General features: G+C 36.8%; 1 protein-coding gene and 1 long non-coding RNA gene across 10 annotated transcripts in view; both read right to left on the minus strand.

Moving 5' to 3' along the window:
- Positions 1 to 1825, minus strand: part of LOC100645275 (GDP-D-glucose phosphorylase 1) — a 69696-nt gene extending 67871 nt beyond the window's left edge. The window contains exons 1-4 of one of the 9 annotated variants that reach the window (XM_048413580.1): positions 1200 to 1825; positions 486 to 607; positions 286 to 388; positions 28 to 175 (exon numbers count right to left, since the gene is read on the minus strand). In XM_048413580.1, the coding sequence (XP_048269537.1) occupies positions 28 to 175; positions 286 to 317 (180 nt within the window). In that variant the 5' untranslated portion in view covers positions 318 to 388; positions 486 to 607; positions 1200 to 1825. Of the gene's footprint in view, positions 1 to 27; positions 462 to 485 lie in introns of those variants that run through there. The other 8 variants (XM_048413579.1, XM_048413582.1, XM_048413581.1 and 5 more) reach the window with 8 other exon arrangements.
- Positions 1826 to 2520: 695 nt separating this feature from the next.
- Positions 2521 to 12851, minus strand: LOC125386616. Its single transcript, XR_007226952.1, has 2 exons — positions 12691 to 12851; positions 2521 to 3247 (listed from the first exon to the last, which is right to left on the minus strand). It is a non-coding gene; the product is annotated as an uncharacterized LOC125386616 (long non-coding RNA).
- Between the last annotated feature and the right edge of the window lie 5135 nt (positions 12852 to 17986).

The following is a 17986-nucleotide window of genomic DNA, read 5'->3' on the forward strand; positions in this document are numbered from 1 at the left end:
TTATAATTAATTATTTAATAACATTACCTGGACTAAAAAGTGATATTTGCCTTCCAATATTTTCCAATCTTGAATGTTTAATATATAACGAAACACTCCATTCTTCTGGGCTTCCATCCACTTTTCTTTTAAAACCAAATCAAAATTAGATTCCTCATCTTTTTTAATATCTTCACTAGAAACACAATTCGCTTCAGTAGAAGAATTGTAGGACATGACTGTGTCGGATTTTGTTATGTAGATTTAAATAATATGAAATCATTTAGCACAACTAACCACACCTACTTTAGGTATAAACTATGTGGTGATCGAAACATAACCTAGTTAATAGTCTATGTAATATATATATATATATACATATGTATGTATGTACTTCTCCATAGATTTCCTGCGAAATTAAATGATACTGACACGATAAAAATATTATAATACAGTGAGTTAGAATATGCAATAGTGAATACAATACATGTAAAACGAATTTATACCATATTTAGATTAACTAGTTATATTTATTATTTTTTTGTGTATCACAATTACTTAGATGAAGTGAGAAGTGTTGTATAATATTAAATATTTATTTTTTATCTTTTATCTTAGGTATTTTAATCTACAATATGATAGTATTACATAATTTTTTTTACATTAAGATCTTATTAATTAACAATATCATTGTATTACTGTAACACTAGTTACATGAAAGTTATGATATGACTTTTTTAAAGAATTAAGGCATGATATCTTTATTATATTAGAAAATATGTTTAACCCTTTGCACTCCAAATTTTATTTCAATTTTGTTACCAGCAGCTCCTAACGCTTTTAAGTGCTTTATTTGAAATTTACTTTAACTAAAAAATAAGACAATTTAAATAAATAAAGGAAGAAACAAATTCATTTAAATACCAGTTTTATTCACGCTATTGTTGTATTTTGTAATTTTTAAGTGTATGTATTATGTATGTACGTATTAAGTGTATCTTGAAACAATTTCCAGGATGCAATCCTTGTTTTCTTTCGCACATTTCACAAAAAAAGGTGTTATTGAAAGAATGTGGAGTGAGACTCGACAAAGTAGCTCCTGAAATAAAAACTGATGTTGAGTCATACTCGACATAGGAGTGCAAAGGGTTAATACATTAATAAAAAATTAATAGTACAAAATTTAACAAAGAAGAAATTAAAAGAAGACATTAAGTTACATTTAAAATTTGTATTTCATATTGAATTTGTTGATCTCTGTTAAAAGTTTCTCATGGTGGTATTAAAGCTAGTAAGTATAAGTAAATAAAGATAATTAGCTTAAAAAATTGTTATTTTAATGTTTGATCTCTGAATTAATTTTTTCATTCTGATGTTAATTTGAAATTTTATTAATTTTTAATGAAATCTTGTATTAGATTTAACTTTTTGTTGAAAAATATAAAAGAACAATTTTTTTCTATTGTAACTTTGGGAATATTTTGATTTAAATTTTCTTCTACTTCCTTTTCATTGTTATTTTTACTATCTGATATTATGAAAATCATTGTTAAAACTTGGAAACGCGCACGTCGATTATATTGTCTATTCGTTACAACACACGCACAAGGGTCGACTTCCGAGACTATGCATGCCGAACCGAAAAATCAATGGAAAACCATAAATAAGGAAAGAGAACAAGAAGTGTATCAACGCTATGTTACAAACAGCACGCCAGCGACATCCATATACTCATTCATCAAACACGCACAAATGTCGCAGGACACTTGAATTCCTAATAATTATTTTATATTTACAAATAATAATCACTACGGTAAATATATTTTCTATATTTCACTGTGCTTCTAGATGTTTTTGTGTTTTCTTTTATTTCTTTCATTTCTGAATCTTATTTGCTTTCTTTATGCTCTTCCACTTTCTAATGTAGTATAGCAAAGTCTGAATATTGTCTGGTCTATGTTTGCGAGTTAAAAATTAACAATTTTTTATTACAATTCTTTTGTATTGCCAGTCATAATTTACTTGCATTACTCTGTTTTTTACCACATAAATTTGGAACCTACATAAAGAACAATATAAAATTTGTAGCAAAATAGCTATACTCTATATATATCTATATAATATCACAGAGGAAATTTCCTCTCTCATACATATGTGTATATATGATACATATATGATATATATGTATAAAGCAAATCAGTTATACATATATGTTAGTATATTATTATATACTATTTATTGTATAATATATAATTATTTATTATTGTTATATATTATTTTGTATATATAATTTTGTATTATTATAATTATATATTATAGTTATATTATTTTACTATTTCATTAATAGTATTAGTAAATTATTAATAATAAATAATAAATTAAATATGAATTATATAAATTGTACACAGAATAGTAAATTATTATTTTATAATAATAATATTGTTGAATTTATTTATTTATTGAAATTATTTTGAATTTACCAGAAACGATCTTAGAAAGAACGAATTATTAATTAGATAAATAAATATGAATCAAATTGTATCATGTTCGATCTCACTTTATTCAAAAAAGGTTCGTCAGTAGCAAAATCTTTTTTCACAAGGAACCGAAAAGAAAGAAGGTTTGTCGTTGCAACGGTAATATTCCCTGATACATAAACTTTTAATCTTTTTCTATCGTTTCCGCCCTGTACTGTATTGTACCCCTACTATATCCCTCTCTGTTGTACATTCGGTATTTTTTCAGTATTTTTCGCTGCCGGCAAAATATATATAAAGCATGTGGAGAATTTATTCTATCGTCGTATCCCTTTCAGAAGAACTAAGATTGTTGATTCGTTAGAAGTTTCTAAAATTACTTACCAAATTAAGAGAACGTTAATATAAATTATATCATTGATTCATGTGTTAATTTTTCTAACATGTGCTAAAAATGAACCCCTCAATCAAAGAATGCTAATACATGATAACTACCGCTTGTAATTATACTTATTAAAATTTTTTTAACAATTTTATTTCGATATGTTTGTTGCCTACGAAGGCTATGTATATATACAGTTTTGTTTTTCGTTTAATATTTACTCCCAAACGTAGAACTTACTTAGCAAACTACGTACTGATAAAGTTTATGTTACATTGAATCGTTTTAAGAGCTTATTTATTTCGTGTAAATTTTGTTCTGCATGTTGAGCTATTTTTCCTTCCGGTAGAACTTTTGGTTCGTACTTCAGCAATTGATAGCCATCAACTAAATACTTCTTTGACTCCTGCTGCAAAAAGAAACAAACCTTCAAATACTTGTTAATGTAAAGTGCAAATAAATGATGGCAGAAATTTTTGTTCACAATTTATGTAATTGTCCGTTAATATTGTATAATTATCGTATGATGTAAAAAATGCTTCAGCCCCTTATAACTATAATTACTGTTAGAACACGCGTATATTACCGAAAGAAATAGAAACAAAGGCAACCGAAGATAATACAAAAAATGTATTTTGTAGATTAAGTACGTTGCATATATGGTACATTTGTATTGTATGTGGAGAGTGAGGGAACGTAGAGAGAAACGATACACAAGTATGTAACAGCCGAGGAGGACGGACGTGTCTAGACGGTCGTCCTCTCCAGGTATAAGTGAATAGTTTTTTTTTTTTTTTTTTTTTTTTTTTTTTTTTTTTTTTTTTTTTTTTATTTATTTATTAAAATTCACAATTTGTCCAATTTGGACATTTGGTGGAATTTTTTAACGGTTAAATTAGCATGTTGGTGGCTACCCCCAGCGGGGTACCATCCTCGTGTTTCTTAGGTTGTGTCCTTTATAAGGTCTGCTGGGTGCTTCCTTTTTAGTCTTCTGTCCATATTTGTGATTTTGTATGTTTCCGCAGCTAGCCGGTTTATGTGTGTTGCTATTCTTAATTTGTATTTCTCGGAGTATCTGTTGATTTCTTCCTTGACCGTTGGCATTCCCAGGTCCCTTCGTATATCTTCGTTTCTGACGTACCAAGGTCCGTTTACTATTGTCCTGAGGATTTTAGCCTGTATTACCTCTATTTTGTTTATATGGCTCATTGCTGCCGTCCCCCATAGTGGTATTCCGTACGTCCAGATTGGTTTTATGATCGTTTTATATATTTTTAACTTGTTTTCTGTGCTTAGTTTGGATTTTCGGCTTGTTAGCCAATGCATTTGTCTTCTTGTTTTCTGTATTTTTTCTACTATTGATTTGATGTGTAGTTTCCAGGTGAGTTTTTGATCTAAGTGGAGTCCTAGGTATTTGACATGCTTTGTTTGCGTTATATGCGTGCCGTTCAATAGGATGTTTGGTGGTGTCTTTTTCCGTAGCGTGAATGTAATATGGTTGCATTTATTGGGGTTTGCTTTTATTTGTTTTTCTTGTAGCCAATTTTCTATTTTTACGATGTGTTCTTGTAGTATTTTGACTGCCGTTTCTGGGTTAGTATGCCTGACTAGTATAGCTGTGTCGTCCGCGAATGTCAATACTGTGCTGTTGGTAGTTGTTGGTATGTTCGCCGTGTATAATGTGTATAGTATTGGGCCTAGGACGCTTCCTTGTGGTACCCCGGCCTTGATGTCTTTAACTTGAGAATGTGTGTCCTTGATTTTTATTACGAAGGTTCTGCAGCTTAGGTAGGATTTTATTAAGTGGTGTATTTGCTCCGGGAATTGTTTCCTAATTGTTTGTAGTAGACTTTCATGGTTAATTTTATCGAATGCTTTCTCTATGTCTATGAAGAGGGCTGTGCAGTATTCCTTGTTTTCTAGTGCTACTATTATTTCGTTTATAAGCCTGTGCATTTGCTCTATCGTGGAGTGTTTGTTTCTGAAACCAAATTGGTGATCCGGTATTAGTTTTTTTGTCTCTATTATTGGTTTTATGCGGTCGTATATTATCTTTTCCAGTATTTTGGAAAATACTGGAAGCAGTGATATTGGTCTGTAAGATGCAGTTTGGTGCGGGTCTTTGCCTGGTTTATGTAACATTTTGATCTGTGCTAATTTCCATGGTTTGGGGAAGTATTGAATTCTTAGAATTGCATTGAATATTACTGTTATTAGTCTTATTGCTTTTGGCGGAAGGTTTTTTAAGATTTTACCATTAATTAGGTCGATTCCTGGCGCTTTGTTGTTTTTTGTTTTATCAATTATGTTTCTAATTTCTTGTGCCGATGTTTTAGGTATGGTGTATTCCTTGTCGGCTGTGGTAGCAGTGGTTTGTGGATCCTCCTCCGTATGACTTTTGAGGTTGCTGTTGTTGGTAATGTGTGGTGTGAATGTGTTGTAGAGGTGGTTGGAGAATTCTTCAGCTTGTTCTTCGTTGCTTCTTGCCCATGTGTTATCTGCTTTTCTGATTGCCGGGACGGGTATTATTGGCTTCCTTATTCTTTTCGTGGCTTTCCATAGTGAATAGTTGGTGTTCTCGTGTGTGGAGAGTGTCCCTATGAACTTTGAGAATTCGTTATCGTTGTGCTCCTTTATTTTGTTTTTTATTTCCTTTGCAAGTTTGTTTAAGTGTTTTTTGTTTTCTCGGGTTCTGTATTTTTGCCATTTTGCTTTTGCTTTTCTTTTTTCTTTGATTTTGTCAAGTATTTCTTGCGGTATTGTTATTGTTTGTCTGCTGGTTGGTTCGGGAGTAGTGGTTGTCCTTGCTGCTTCCTGAATAGTTGCTGTCAATGTTGCTACTGCCTGTTCTATGTGTTCAGGAGTTTTTAACGGGATGTTGCAGTTTATTTTGCTTTCTATTATTTCTTTGAAAGTTTGCCAATTGGTGGTTTTATTGTATAGTGTTTCTGGTTTGCTATAGTGAATTGGTTTGTTTCTGTATTCAATTATTATGGGTGTATGATCGGAGCTGAGCTCGAGGTTGGGTGTTATTTTTAGTTTATTTGTGTTTAGTCCCCTTGTAACTGCAAAGTCCAGAAGATCTGGTTTTTTGTTCAGGTCAGTCGGCCAATGTGTCGGTGTTCCTGTGGATAATATATTGAGGTTATTATTTCTAATGTATTTTTCTAGTGTTCTACCTCGAGGTGTAATGTTTCTTGATCCCCAGAGCGTGTGCTTTGAGTTGTAGTCTCCCGCTGCGATGTACTTGTCCCCTAGGTCCTGGAAGTATTCTTCCCACATTTGTGTTGTTATTTTGTGTCGCGGAGGCACGTATACTGCTGACAACTGGAAGTGGTTGCTGCTAGTTTGAACTGTAACAGTGGTTGCTTGTAAATATTCTTTGTTCACTTGGCTGTGAAGATAATGTTTGATATCGTTTCTGACTATCACTGCTGTCCCTCCGTGAGCTTTTCCTGAGGGGTGTTTGGTATCATATATGGTGTAGTATGGTATTTTCAAATAGCTTTTTGTAGTGAAGTGTGTTTCTGAGACAAGTAATATGTCTATATTATTATTGTATATGAATGTTTTAGTTTCGAGGGCCCGTTGTTGTAGGCCGTTTGAGTTCCAGGCTGCTATTTTTAGAGTGTCCGTTTTTATTTTTTGCTTAGCACGTTTGTAATTAGTTGTAGCATGACTGTGATTTGTTGGGTTTGCTGTTTGAGTACTGCATTTTGTTCGCTTATCATTCTGGTTAGCATTTCGGTGTTCTTTATGGATTGTTTGAGCAGTTCTTTGATTTCTGCAGTGTCGTTGTTACTATTGCTGTGGTATTGGTTATGTGTGTGTGTTGGTTGGCTGGTTGCTTGAGCATAGCTTAGACCACCAATGGTGTTGGTGCTGATAGGTTTGGTGTTTATTGCTTGCTCTGTATTTGGTAATGTTTCAGGTTTTGTGCTGTCATGATGGGCTTGTGTGTTAGTGCTTGTCCTGCTTCGTAGGGGCGGGAACAGTTTTCGTTGTAGTTGTTTTCTTACTTCACAGCCTTTATAGCTGGCTGGGTGGTTACCGTTACAGTTGAAGCATTTAACTTTTTCTATTTTTCCTGAATATGGGCAGTGTGCAGTTAAGTGATTTTTTGCGCACTTGACGCAGGCTGGGCTTCTGTTGCAGTAGTTTTTAGTGTGTCCGTATTGTTGACACCGCATGCATTGAGGTATATCTTTTTTGTGTCGTGGTGGTTCGACTGTTACTATTGTGTTTAGTATTTGTTTGATATCATATATTTCCTTGTTATTGATTCTGGGTTCAAGTTCTATTAAGAATAGTGGTAGGGGTTGCTTAGTGTCGAATCTTGTTATATTGTTTATTGTTCTAGTTTGATGTCCAATTTTAGCTAACTCATCGCTTAGTTTATGTACGTTGGTTTTAGGATGCAGTCCTCTTATGACAATTTTATAGCTCCTTTCAGTTTTAAGCTGATAAGTGTGGTAGATGGCATTTTTTTCTTTTAATGCTTTTATAACTTTCCTAAATGATTCTGGTGTGTTTGTTTGAATTTTTACTTGATCCAATTTTGTTTGCTTTATTGTGTAATTGTTTTTCTCTTCTAGATTATTTAGTAGATCAATGAGCGGGTCTATTATTTGCGCCTCGACAAAGATTGGTGGTGGTTTTGTAATATGGTTTGTTTGGGTAATGGTTTTACTTACGGGGTCAGAGTCTATTTCTTCAGTTAGTGAGTTGAAGGAGTTACTTAGTGGTAATTCTTGCAGCCATCGCTGCTTTTCTGTGACTGGGTTTCCTATGGCACTTGTGTCTGTGGTTGTTTTACGTTTTTTGCTAGCCTTCACTGGCTTCCAGCTTTCATCCTGGTAGTATCTTTCATGTTCTGAATTGCTATCTTCCTGTCCCCGATGCTCTTTTGTCTCTTCTGTCTCCATGTTGGTTTGTTTGGTTTTTATATAATATGTTTCTCCTTTTGTTCCTATGTTTATAGTTGGTATCTGCATTGTTATTTTAGTTCCTCCTCACTATCACTTTGCAGCACTATTACTTTGGAGCACTTTTTCACTATTCACTTATACCTGGAGAGGACGACCGTCTAGACACGTCCGTCCTCCTCGGCTGTCCGAGCAGGTATAAGTGAATAGTGAAAAAGTGCTTCAAAGTAATAGTGCTGCAAAGTGATTGTGAGGAGGAAATAAAATAGCAATGTCGAAAAGTCCGACAAACCGCATTCCCAAACCACCACCGATATACATAGATGCGAAAATAATTGACCCCCTCATCGAACTACTAAACAACCCTGCAGGGAAAGACAACTATGTTATCAAGCAGGTAAAACTGACACCAGGTGAAAGTGCAAACCAACACCCCAGAAATATTCAGAATCGTGACAAGATCACTAAAGGAAAAAAACGCAGCGTATCACACTTTTCAGCTCAAAACTGACAAAAGCTACAAAGCAGTAATCAGGGGACTACACCCAAAAACAAATACCGGAAAAAGAAGTGAAGAACTGGCAAAAATCGGACACCAGGTAAGGACAATTAATAACATTAACAAATAGGATACCAAACAACCATTACCGCTATTCCTAGTTGAACTAGAACCTAGAAACAACAACAAAGACATATACGATATAGAAAAATTACTAAACACAATAGTAAAAGAGGAGCCACTTTGACATAAAAAAGATATCCCACAATGCATAAGGTGCCAGCAATACGGCCACACAAAAAACTATTGCAATAGAAGCCCGGCATGCGTTAAATGCGCAAAAAATCATCTTACGATACACTGCCCATCAACGGGAAAAATAGAGGCGGTTAAATGCTACAACTGCAACGGAAAACAACCAACCAGTTATAAAGGTTGCGATGCTAAGAAACAATTACAACGCAAACTGTTCCCGCCCCTACGAAGCAGGACAATCACTAACATACAAGCCCAACAGGACAGCACAAAACCCGAAATAATACCAAATACAGAGCAAGCAACAAACACCAAACCCATCAGCACCAACACTATTGGCAGTCTAAGCTACGCTCAAGTAACCAGCCAATCGACACACACAGACAACCAATACCACAGCAATAGAAACAACGACACTACAGAAATCAAAGAACTGCTCAAACAATCCATAAAGAACACCGAAATGCTAACCAGAATGATAAGCGAACAAAACGCAGTACTCAAACAGCAAACCCAACAAATCACAGACATGCTACAACTACATACAAACGTGCTAGGTAAAAAATAAAAACGGAAACGCTAAAAACAGCAGCCTGGAACTCAAACGGCCTACAACAACGGGCCCTTGAAATTAAAACATTCATATACAATAACAATAAAGATATACTACTTGTCTCAAAAACACACTTCACTACAAAAAGCTACATGAAAATACCATACTACACCATATATGATACCAAATACTCCTCAGGAAAAGCTCACGGAGGGACAGCAGTGATAGTCAGAAACGATATCAATCATTATCTACACAGACAAGTTAACAAAGAATATTTACAAGCAACCACTGTTACAGTTCAAACTAGCAGCAACTACTTCCAGTTGTAAGCAGTATATGTGCCTCCGCGACACAAAATAACAACACAAATGTGGGAAGAATACTTCCAGGACCTAGGGGACAAGTACATCGCAGCGGGAGACTACAACTCAAAGCACACGCTATGGGGGTCAGGAAACATTACACCTCGAGGCAGAACACTGGAAAAATACATTAGAAATAATAACCTCAATATATTGTGCACAGGAACACCGACACATTGGCCGACTGACCTGAACAAAAAAACCAGATCTTCTGGACTTTGCAGTTACAAGGGGACTAAACACAAATAAACTAAAAATAACACCCAACCTCGAGCTTAGCTCCGATCATACACCCATAATAATTGAATACATAAACAAACCAATACCTTATAGCAATACAGAGACACTATGCAATAAAGCCAGCAAATGGCAAACTTTTAAAGAAGTAATTGAGAGCAAAATAAACTGCAATATCCCGTTGAAAACTCCTGAACACATAGAACAGGCAGTAGCAACATTGACAGCAACTATTCAAGAAGCAGCAAGGACAACAACTACACCCGAAACAACCAGCAGACAAACAATAACAATCCCGCAAGAAATACTCGACCAAATCAAAGAAAAAAGAAAAGCAAAAGCAAAATGGCAAAAATACAGAACCCGAGAAAACAAAAAACACTTAAACAAACTTGCAAAGGAAATAAAAAACAAAATAAAGGAGCACAACGATAACGAATTCGCAAAGTTCATAGGGACACTCTCCACACACGAGAACACCAACTATTCACTATGGAATGCCACGAAAAAAATAAGGAAGCCAATAATACCCGTCCAGGCAATCAGAAAAGCAGATAACACATGGGCAAGAAGCAACGAAGAACAAGGTGAAGAATTCTCCAACCACCTCTGCAACACATTCACACCACACGTTATCAACAACAGCAACCTCAAAAGTCATACGGTGGAGGATCCACAAACCACTATTACCACAACCGACAAGGAATACACCATACCTGAAACATCAGCACAAGAAATTAGAAACATAATTGATAAAACAAAAAACAACAAAGCGCCAGGAATAGACCTAATCAATGGTAAAATCTTGAAAAACCTTCCGCCAAAAGCTATAAGACTAATGACAATAATATTCAATGCAATTCTAAGAATTCAATACTTCCCCAAACCATGGAAATTAGCACAGATCAAAATGTTACATAAACCAGGCAAAGTCCCGCACCAAACTGCATCTTACAGACCAATATCTCTGCTTCCAGTATTTTCCAAAATACTGGAAAAGATAATATACGACCGCATAAAACCAATAATAGAGACAAAAAAACTAATACCGGATCACCAATTTGGTTTCAGAAACAAACACTCCACGATAGAGCAAATGCACAGGCTTATAAACGAAATAATAGTAGCACTAGAAAACAAGGAATACTGCACAGCCCTCTTCATAGACATAGAGAAAGCATTCGATAAAATTAACCATGAAAGTTTACTACAAACAATTAGGAAACAATTCCCAGAGCAAATACACCACTTAATAAAATCCTACCTAAGCAGCAGAACCTTCGTAATAAAAATCAAGGACACACATTCTCAAGTTAAAGACATCAAGGCCGGGGTACCACAAGGAAGCGTCCTAGGCCCAATACTATACACATTATACACGGCGAACATACCAACAACTACCAACAGCACAGTATTGACATTCGCGGACGACACAGCTATACTAGTCAGGCATACTAACCCAGAAACGGCAGTCAAAATACTACAAGAACACATCGTAAAAATAGAAAATTGGCTACAAGAAAAACAAATAAAAGCAAACCCCAATAAATGCAACCATATTACATTCACGCTACGGAAAAAGACACCACCAAACATCCTATTGAACGGCACGCATATAACGCAAACAAAGCATGTCAAATACCTACGACTCCACTTAGATCAAAAACTCACCTGGAAACTACACATCAAATCAATAGTAGAAAAAAGACAGAAAACAAGGAGACAAATGCATTGGCTAACAAGCCAAAAATCCAAACTAAGCACAGAAAATAAATTAAAAATATATAAAACGATCATAAAACCAATCTGGACGTGCGGAATACCACTATGGGGGACGGCAGCAATGAGCCATATAAACAAAATAGAGGTAATACAGGCTAAAATCCTCAGAACAATAGTAAACGGACCTTGGTACATCAGAAATGAAGATAAACGGAGGGACCTGGGAATCCCAACGGTCAAGGAAGAAATTAGCAGATACTCCGAGAAATACAAATCAAGAATAGCAACACACCCAAACCGGTTAGCTGCGGAAACATACAAAACCATAAAAATGGACAGAATACTAAAAAGGGAGCACCCAGCAGACCTTATAAAGGACATAACCTAACAAACACGAGGATGGTACCCCGCTGGGGGTAGCCACCAACATGCTAATTTAACCGTTAAAAAATTCCACCAAATGTCCAAATTGGACAAATTGTGAATTTTAATAAATAAAAAAAAAAAAAAAAACAAGTATGTATCCCCTCCATAATATGTATGTGAGCGTTGTATGATGGCCTAGAACTCCGTTGAGAAAAAAGAGAAGTGCAGTGTGAAATCTCGTGCCCTAGGCCTCCGGCGAGTAGCCCACGTGGTGAGCAGAGTTATGTGAATATTCTAATATTCTAGTATTCTAATACTAGGGAGGGGATACATACTTGTTTGTGTTTTCGCTCTACATTCCCTCTCCCTCGCACGTACAATACAAATATACTACATATTCAACAAAGACCAATAGTGTTGAATCTACTGATTAGTAATGTTATCAAAAATTCCTTATTGACTATTTTTGACTAGTAGTTTTCTGAGTCCATGAGTCAACAGCTTATCACAGACAACGTAATTTTTCACGTGCGGATCCATGATCTTAAAAATTATCAATTATTTATCAGTTATTTTGTTTATAAAAATAGTACATACAAGTTGTTATACTCCAAAATTTTATAGAAAATTGCTGTGCGACGACAGTATCTTCAAAATGATTAATAAGTACAATATTCTACGCTTATTACATTCGTTACGAAATAGTCGAATAAGTAGACAAATATCCTCGAACAATTGAGTACTATACAACTTTTTGTAACGAACTTTGCAGCGAACGGCAGTTAACGTGGACAAAATTTTAAGTACTTTAAGTATTAACGTGTTAGTTTATTAAAGAGATGAGTAGTAAAAATGTAATAGTTCATTATATTAAAATCATTTTAAGTACAAGTACAGAGATAGTGCATGTCGGTCGTAACCATCGCTCACTTGATTCTACCGTATGACTCGCTATGCTGCTCGCTATATTCTTCGCTATACTAATTCGCTCTAAAGACTCCTTTCCCTAGAGGGGATGTCCGTCTATTTATATTGTCCGATGGATTTACAGAAGGTCATATGTGGTTCCGGTTGACGATTATTCATAACAGCGATAATGTTTTTGTCCACAGTTTGTTTATTCTTAAACCTTGCAAATCAAAACAGCGTTGATACTCTAAGGTACAACAATAAAAGTCACTCCCGATTCGAATCGTCCTATGACTCATGTGTCGCTACATATCCATGTTTATAAGAGCAGTAATAGGCCACCTACTTAGCCTTATCAGAAATTATTTTAGCTTCTTTTCAAATCACAGACGATGAGATCAAGGTTTTCGAAAACTTTATATGATCTTTGAAACGGTGTTCGGGATTTCCAGTGGCCGTTCGTTTATGCCTTGGATAGCACCTATCCGTTCTTTGAGAAATTTCGAATTACCTATCCTCCTCGAGCTGTAAATCTGATGATTCAGAGGTCAGGGAGAAACCCCAGGGAAAACCCCCGGTCGGGAAGGCACGATGCATGGACGAGACCCAACGGCTGATGGGGGAAATCAGCGACATACTAGGACAGTCACCAACAGAGCGTCGTACCGTGCGGGTGAAATACTTCACTCTCAACAAGATCTTACAACTGCTGTGTTCAAAACATCAAACTTTACTTTTATGCAACAACTTTACTTTTACTTTTATACACTAACAATCGATCTATTAAACCTCCTCCACCTTGAGTATTAAGTCATTCAAGGTACGCGATATCGACCAATAGGTTGGGCTTGGCCGGTCGCTCTTTAGTTGATAATTCGCAACAGACGGTATGCAAGATAACATCATAGATACAGATTTTCAGAATGTTGTCTCAAAATTTTCACATTATCTTAAAACTTGAGAATGAAATGACAACTATGGATATAATATTTCGATATGATTACAATAATAAAGCACTTCAATGAGGTTGAAAGAAGCGATAACTTTTTTTTTTGACGTGGAGGAAATCCGCACGGACACCCGAGTACCTGCGTCACCCTATAAGTCAGGGGGCCCCGGTCCCGTCCAACCAAACGTCCCAGTTTGGAAGGACGGCCTCGAGGACCCTTAGCCCCGGCGCGCCTGCTCTCATGCCGAGCCTGGCACGCCATCTGTCGAGCAGGGCCCGTCGAGCCCGACCCTCAACGTCGGCGCCCACCGGATCGACCTCGTCCGACAGACCCCGAGTGTGAAGGTAAATCTCGCGACACCTCAGTGCCTGCAGTTCGAACGGGGGGAACCCGGTGGGCACCGCCGCTGCTGCCGCAAAAATGGTGTGGAAGCCCCTCACGACCCTGATGGCCATCGTCCTGTGCAACCTCCTGACCTTCAGAAGACTGCGGCGGCTGGCTATCAGGTCCTCTGCCCAGATTGGAGCTCCATAGAGGAGCCTCGATCGCACCACGCCGGCGTACAGCCGGCGCACTCCGATGCCGGGCTAGCTGAACATGTACTGTAGAGATGCGTCGACATCTGGTAATCATTTTACCCGAAGAATAGGGTCTGCGTGTGGCGAGCCACAGGACAGAAACCGTTAGAATTGTCGTTTACACGCGTTTACTGTCGCGTGCCGCTATAACTATTTCTTTTAAGGAGAGCTATAGAATTACTCCATACCTTTGTTAGGTAAAAACGTTCATCCCTTGACCGCGGTTACGTTCGGCGACTGGTTATCGCCTCGAGCCCAAGTTCACTATCATAAATCCCGAACAAATACAGTTGGATTGAATGACGACAATTGCTTAATTACGGCTATGGTAGAATCTAGATTAAAGTGTTAAGGGACTTTCCCAAAATTCTAAAGGGAAGGCTCCGGTGTCCTTTCATCATCGACATATATATTATTATTTAAATATGTAGTATTATTTAAGTACGTGTCAAATTTGATATTTCATCTTACCAATAATGGCACTGAAATCTCCATTTCTGTCTCCTACTAAGGTCTGCGTGGGCTGCATGTAATTCGAAAAGAATAAGGCCTCGAATTCGATTTTCAGCTGAAACAAAAAGCTCAAATTATACGTACTATTACTATCCGTACCAAGTGGATGAGATACAATGAAATCGTAAAGTAAAGCATGACGTAAGTAAGCGTACTAATTGATCTGATTCAGGTAGGATCGTGCTCATTGCGCACATACATACGTAGGCAACTGTATGAATTTTTGAAATTGCCGATTTTTATAATCTTATGTAATTGACGATTTTTAAGAAAGCATACTAGTTATATTTGAAATAAAAATAGAGTTAAAATTAAAGATAATGTTTTTTCGTTGCAGCTTTGCTTTCTGATAAATTTGTAAAAGTTTATCAATTGCATGTTTATTGTTTTCTCTTATATATACCTATCATGTATAGCTATAAATGATATGCAGTGATATTTGTACCTACCATATCAAATTGCAAAGAAGAAATATTAGTAGTAATAACATAATATTAATATATCCTCTATGCAAGGATTATTGGCAATTATTTACGACGTGGATGAACTTATCGATTTCACTGACCTTGAAATATGTCATCAAGATCAACGTTTTGAGCAATTTTTCCCTATATACATGTCGAGTTATCATTAGGGTTAGGGGCGTGTAACGAATCTTCATTTGGATTAGACATGGTTGTTACGCAATAGAAAAGATATTTACTAGTACAAATATGATTATTACAGAATTTGACAAGTAACCGTGGTAATTATATATTCGAAATGCTAATGGCAATGATCTTAGGCCCAATAACGAATCCACGGTCAACGGGGTAGCCAATGTGCTTTTTTCCAAAGTCCAAGTCGAACTGAACTCACTGGTCCACAATTCAAGTGTAACTCAACTTACTTATCTACAAGTAGATCTGCCCAACGTCGGGTGACCCGACGCTGGAGAAGTTGAAGGCTGATAATACAAGGGAAATAAGGAATATGAGGCGTTGGATCGACACCAACGCCGAAATGAAAAGAGAACGTCGTGACAGGAGAATGGTGCCCACCCAGATGACTCCTAAGAAACAAGAGTGAATACACCGCGCTGGCGTGTCGGCAGCCGTTCAAACCGAGGTCGGCCAGTCGGCAAAAGGGAAAGGAATATCGCCGTTGAATGAAAGAAGAACGACTAATAGGAGAAATCCGAGGCAAGAGAAGCTATCATATGCTGAGGCATGTGGTAGGAACAGACAAAATGCCGAAAGCGAGGGTGAATGGACGGCGATCGTCAGGCGAAGAGGGATTAGGAGTGTAGCTGATAAGACCGATGAGGAGGCACTGAGAAATAAAAGTGGTAAGGATGAAAGAAGGGATATAGTAGCAAGGGGAAAGAGCGAAGCGATCCTGGTTAAAGTTGGCCAGGACGCTAACTGGTTAGATTCTTACAGAGAGGTAGTGGGAGCGAAAGATGTACTTGTTAAGAGCATGATACATTTACACTATACATGTGAATGTGTGTGTAAGCGTCAGAGGGCGTCCAGACCTTAGTTGGGACAAAAGACAATAGTCAGTCGTTAGAAGTATCTGGAAGAGTCGGTTGACAACAAGCGTACGTGCCAGTAGGATTACGTCTTTAGAGTGTAAGATATATGTATAACTGTTGTGTGCTAAATAAAGGAACTTATTTGTATTTCCGAATTCCTCCTATATCTTTACATGGTAGTAGAGCGTGGTTCATAGTTTTACAAGTTATTTAGTGCGTGGTTTTCAATCTTGAAAGTTAGTTCGAGTGAGTTTTCAGTAAGGGAAGAAACCTTCAAAGGTTACAAAGAGGAAAGGTATACTTCGAGCACGTAGGAACGCTTGAGTAAGAGATAAGGAATCATTTATCGGAATCATGATCGGAAATCATGATACCTATATTCGATGGTGAGGATTACGGTATGTGGAAGCAAAGAATAACGATGTTTCTCAGGTATAAAGAATGCGAGATTGTCACAACTAGGGTGAAGACCGAAACCGACAGTGAAGACTGGGACAAAAAGGATCTGAAAGCAATAAATATAATTTACAGTGCCATCACAAATAGACAATTGGAATATATTAGAGAAGAAAACACGGCGTATGAGATAGTGAAAAAGTTCAATGAAATGTACTTGAAAGAGTCGACGGCACTACAGATCGTATGCAGAAGGAGATTGGAAAAGATAAGACTTGACAACTACAGTGATTCAGCATCGTTCTTTAGCGATTTCGAAAAATTAATAAACGAATTAAAATGTGCGGGTGCACAGGTGAGTGAGAGGGAAAAATTAAATTATATGCTGAATACGTTACCCGAAGAATACAGCTACATAGCGGATATAATAGATGCATTGAAAGAAGAAAATCAAACGGTAGCGTATGTAAAAAATAAAATTGAAATAGCGGAGAAGAAAAATAAGTCCAATCGAGGAGAAATGCAATCCAACACCTTTTCTGCAAAAAAGGAAGGATGCTTCACATGTGGAAGAGTAGGACACTTTGCGAGAGAGTGTCAAAATGGCGTCCAAGCGGGAAGCAGTAACAGTTTTTGGCGTGGGTCAACACGTGGTCGCAGCAGAGGAAGAGGAAACAAAGGCAATACGAGCAGGGGATGTGAAAATTTCCATCGTCAATCAACAACCGGCACGAGCGAGCATGGTAACTCAAAAACAGGCACATGGATAGTGTCACGGTGGTCCCGGGAATACAGCGATAGGATAATCATATCTCATATACCTTAGCCATCGAAACAATAACTAAGCAGTAATAGGATGCTAATGTAATCGGCATCCAGCGATAACCCCTCCACAGGAACCAAACTCTTGATATAAAAACCCTCCCAAGTCAATACTTGACATTCTATTCTATTCTGTTATAACATTCTGTATCGTTACTCTGTCAGTTGCTAATAAATTTTGTAATAACGATCATAATTGAAATACGAGTCTCTCGCCTCTCGTGCGGAACGTGAAGTAATCTCGAATCGACATGACAATAGCAACAGCGCACGCAGCACACAGCAGTGAGGTGAACGAGATAAGTGCTAATGAAATAATGTGGCTATTAGGTAGCGGTTGTACAGATCACATAATTAATAATGTCAATTATTTTGATAAATCTATCGACCTTAAAGAACCGGTAAATATATATTTAGGCGATAATAGATCGATAAAGGCAACAAAAGTAGGGAATGTTATAAGCTATTTTGAAGCATTTGGAAAGCAAAATAAAATAAATATGAATAATGTTTTTTATGCGAAAGAAATGTCCGCAAACTTG

Source organism: Bombus terrestris, chromosome 17 (genome assembly GCF_910591885.1).
Source record: "Bombus terrestris chromosome 17, iyBomTerr1.2, whole genome shotgun sequence".
Taxonomy (NCBI): domain Eukaryota; kingdom Metazoa; phylum Arthropoda; class Insecta; order Hymenoptera; family Apidae; genus Bombus; species Bombus terrestris.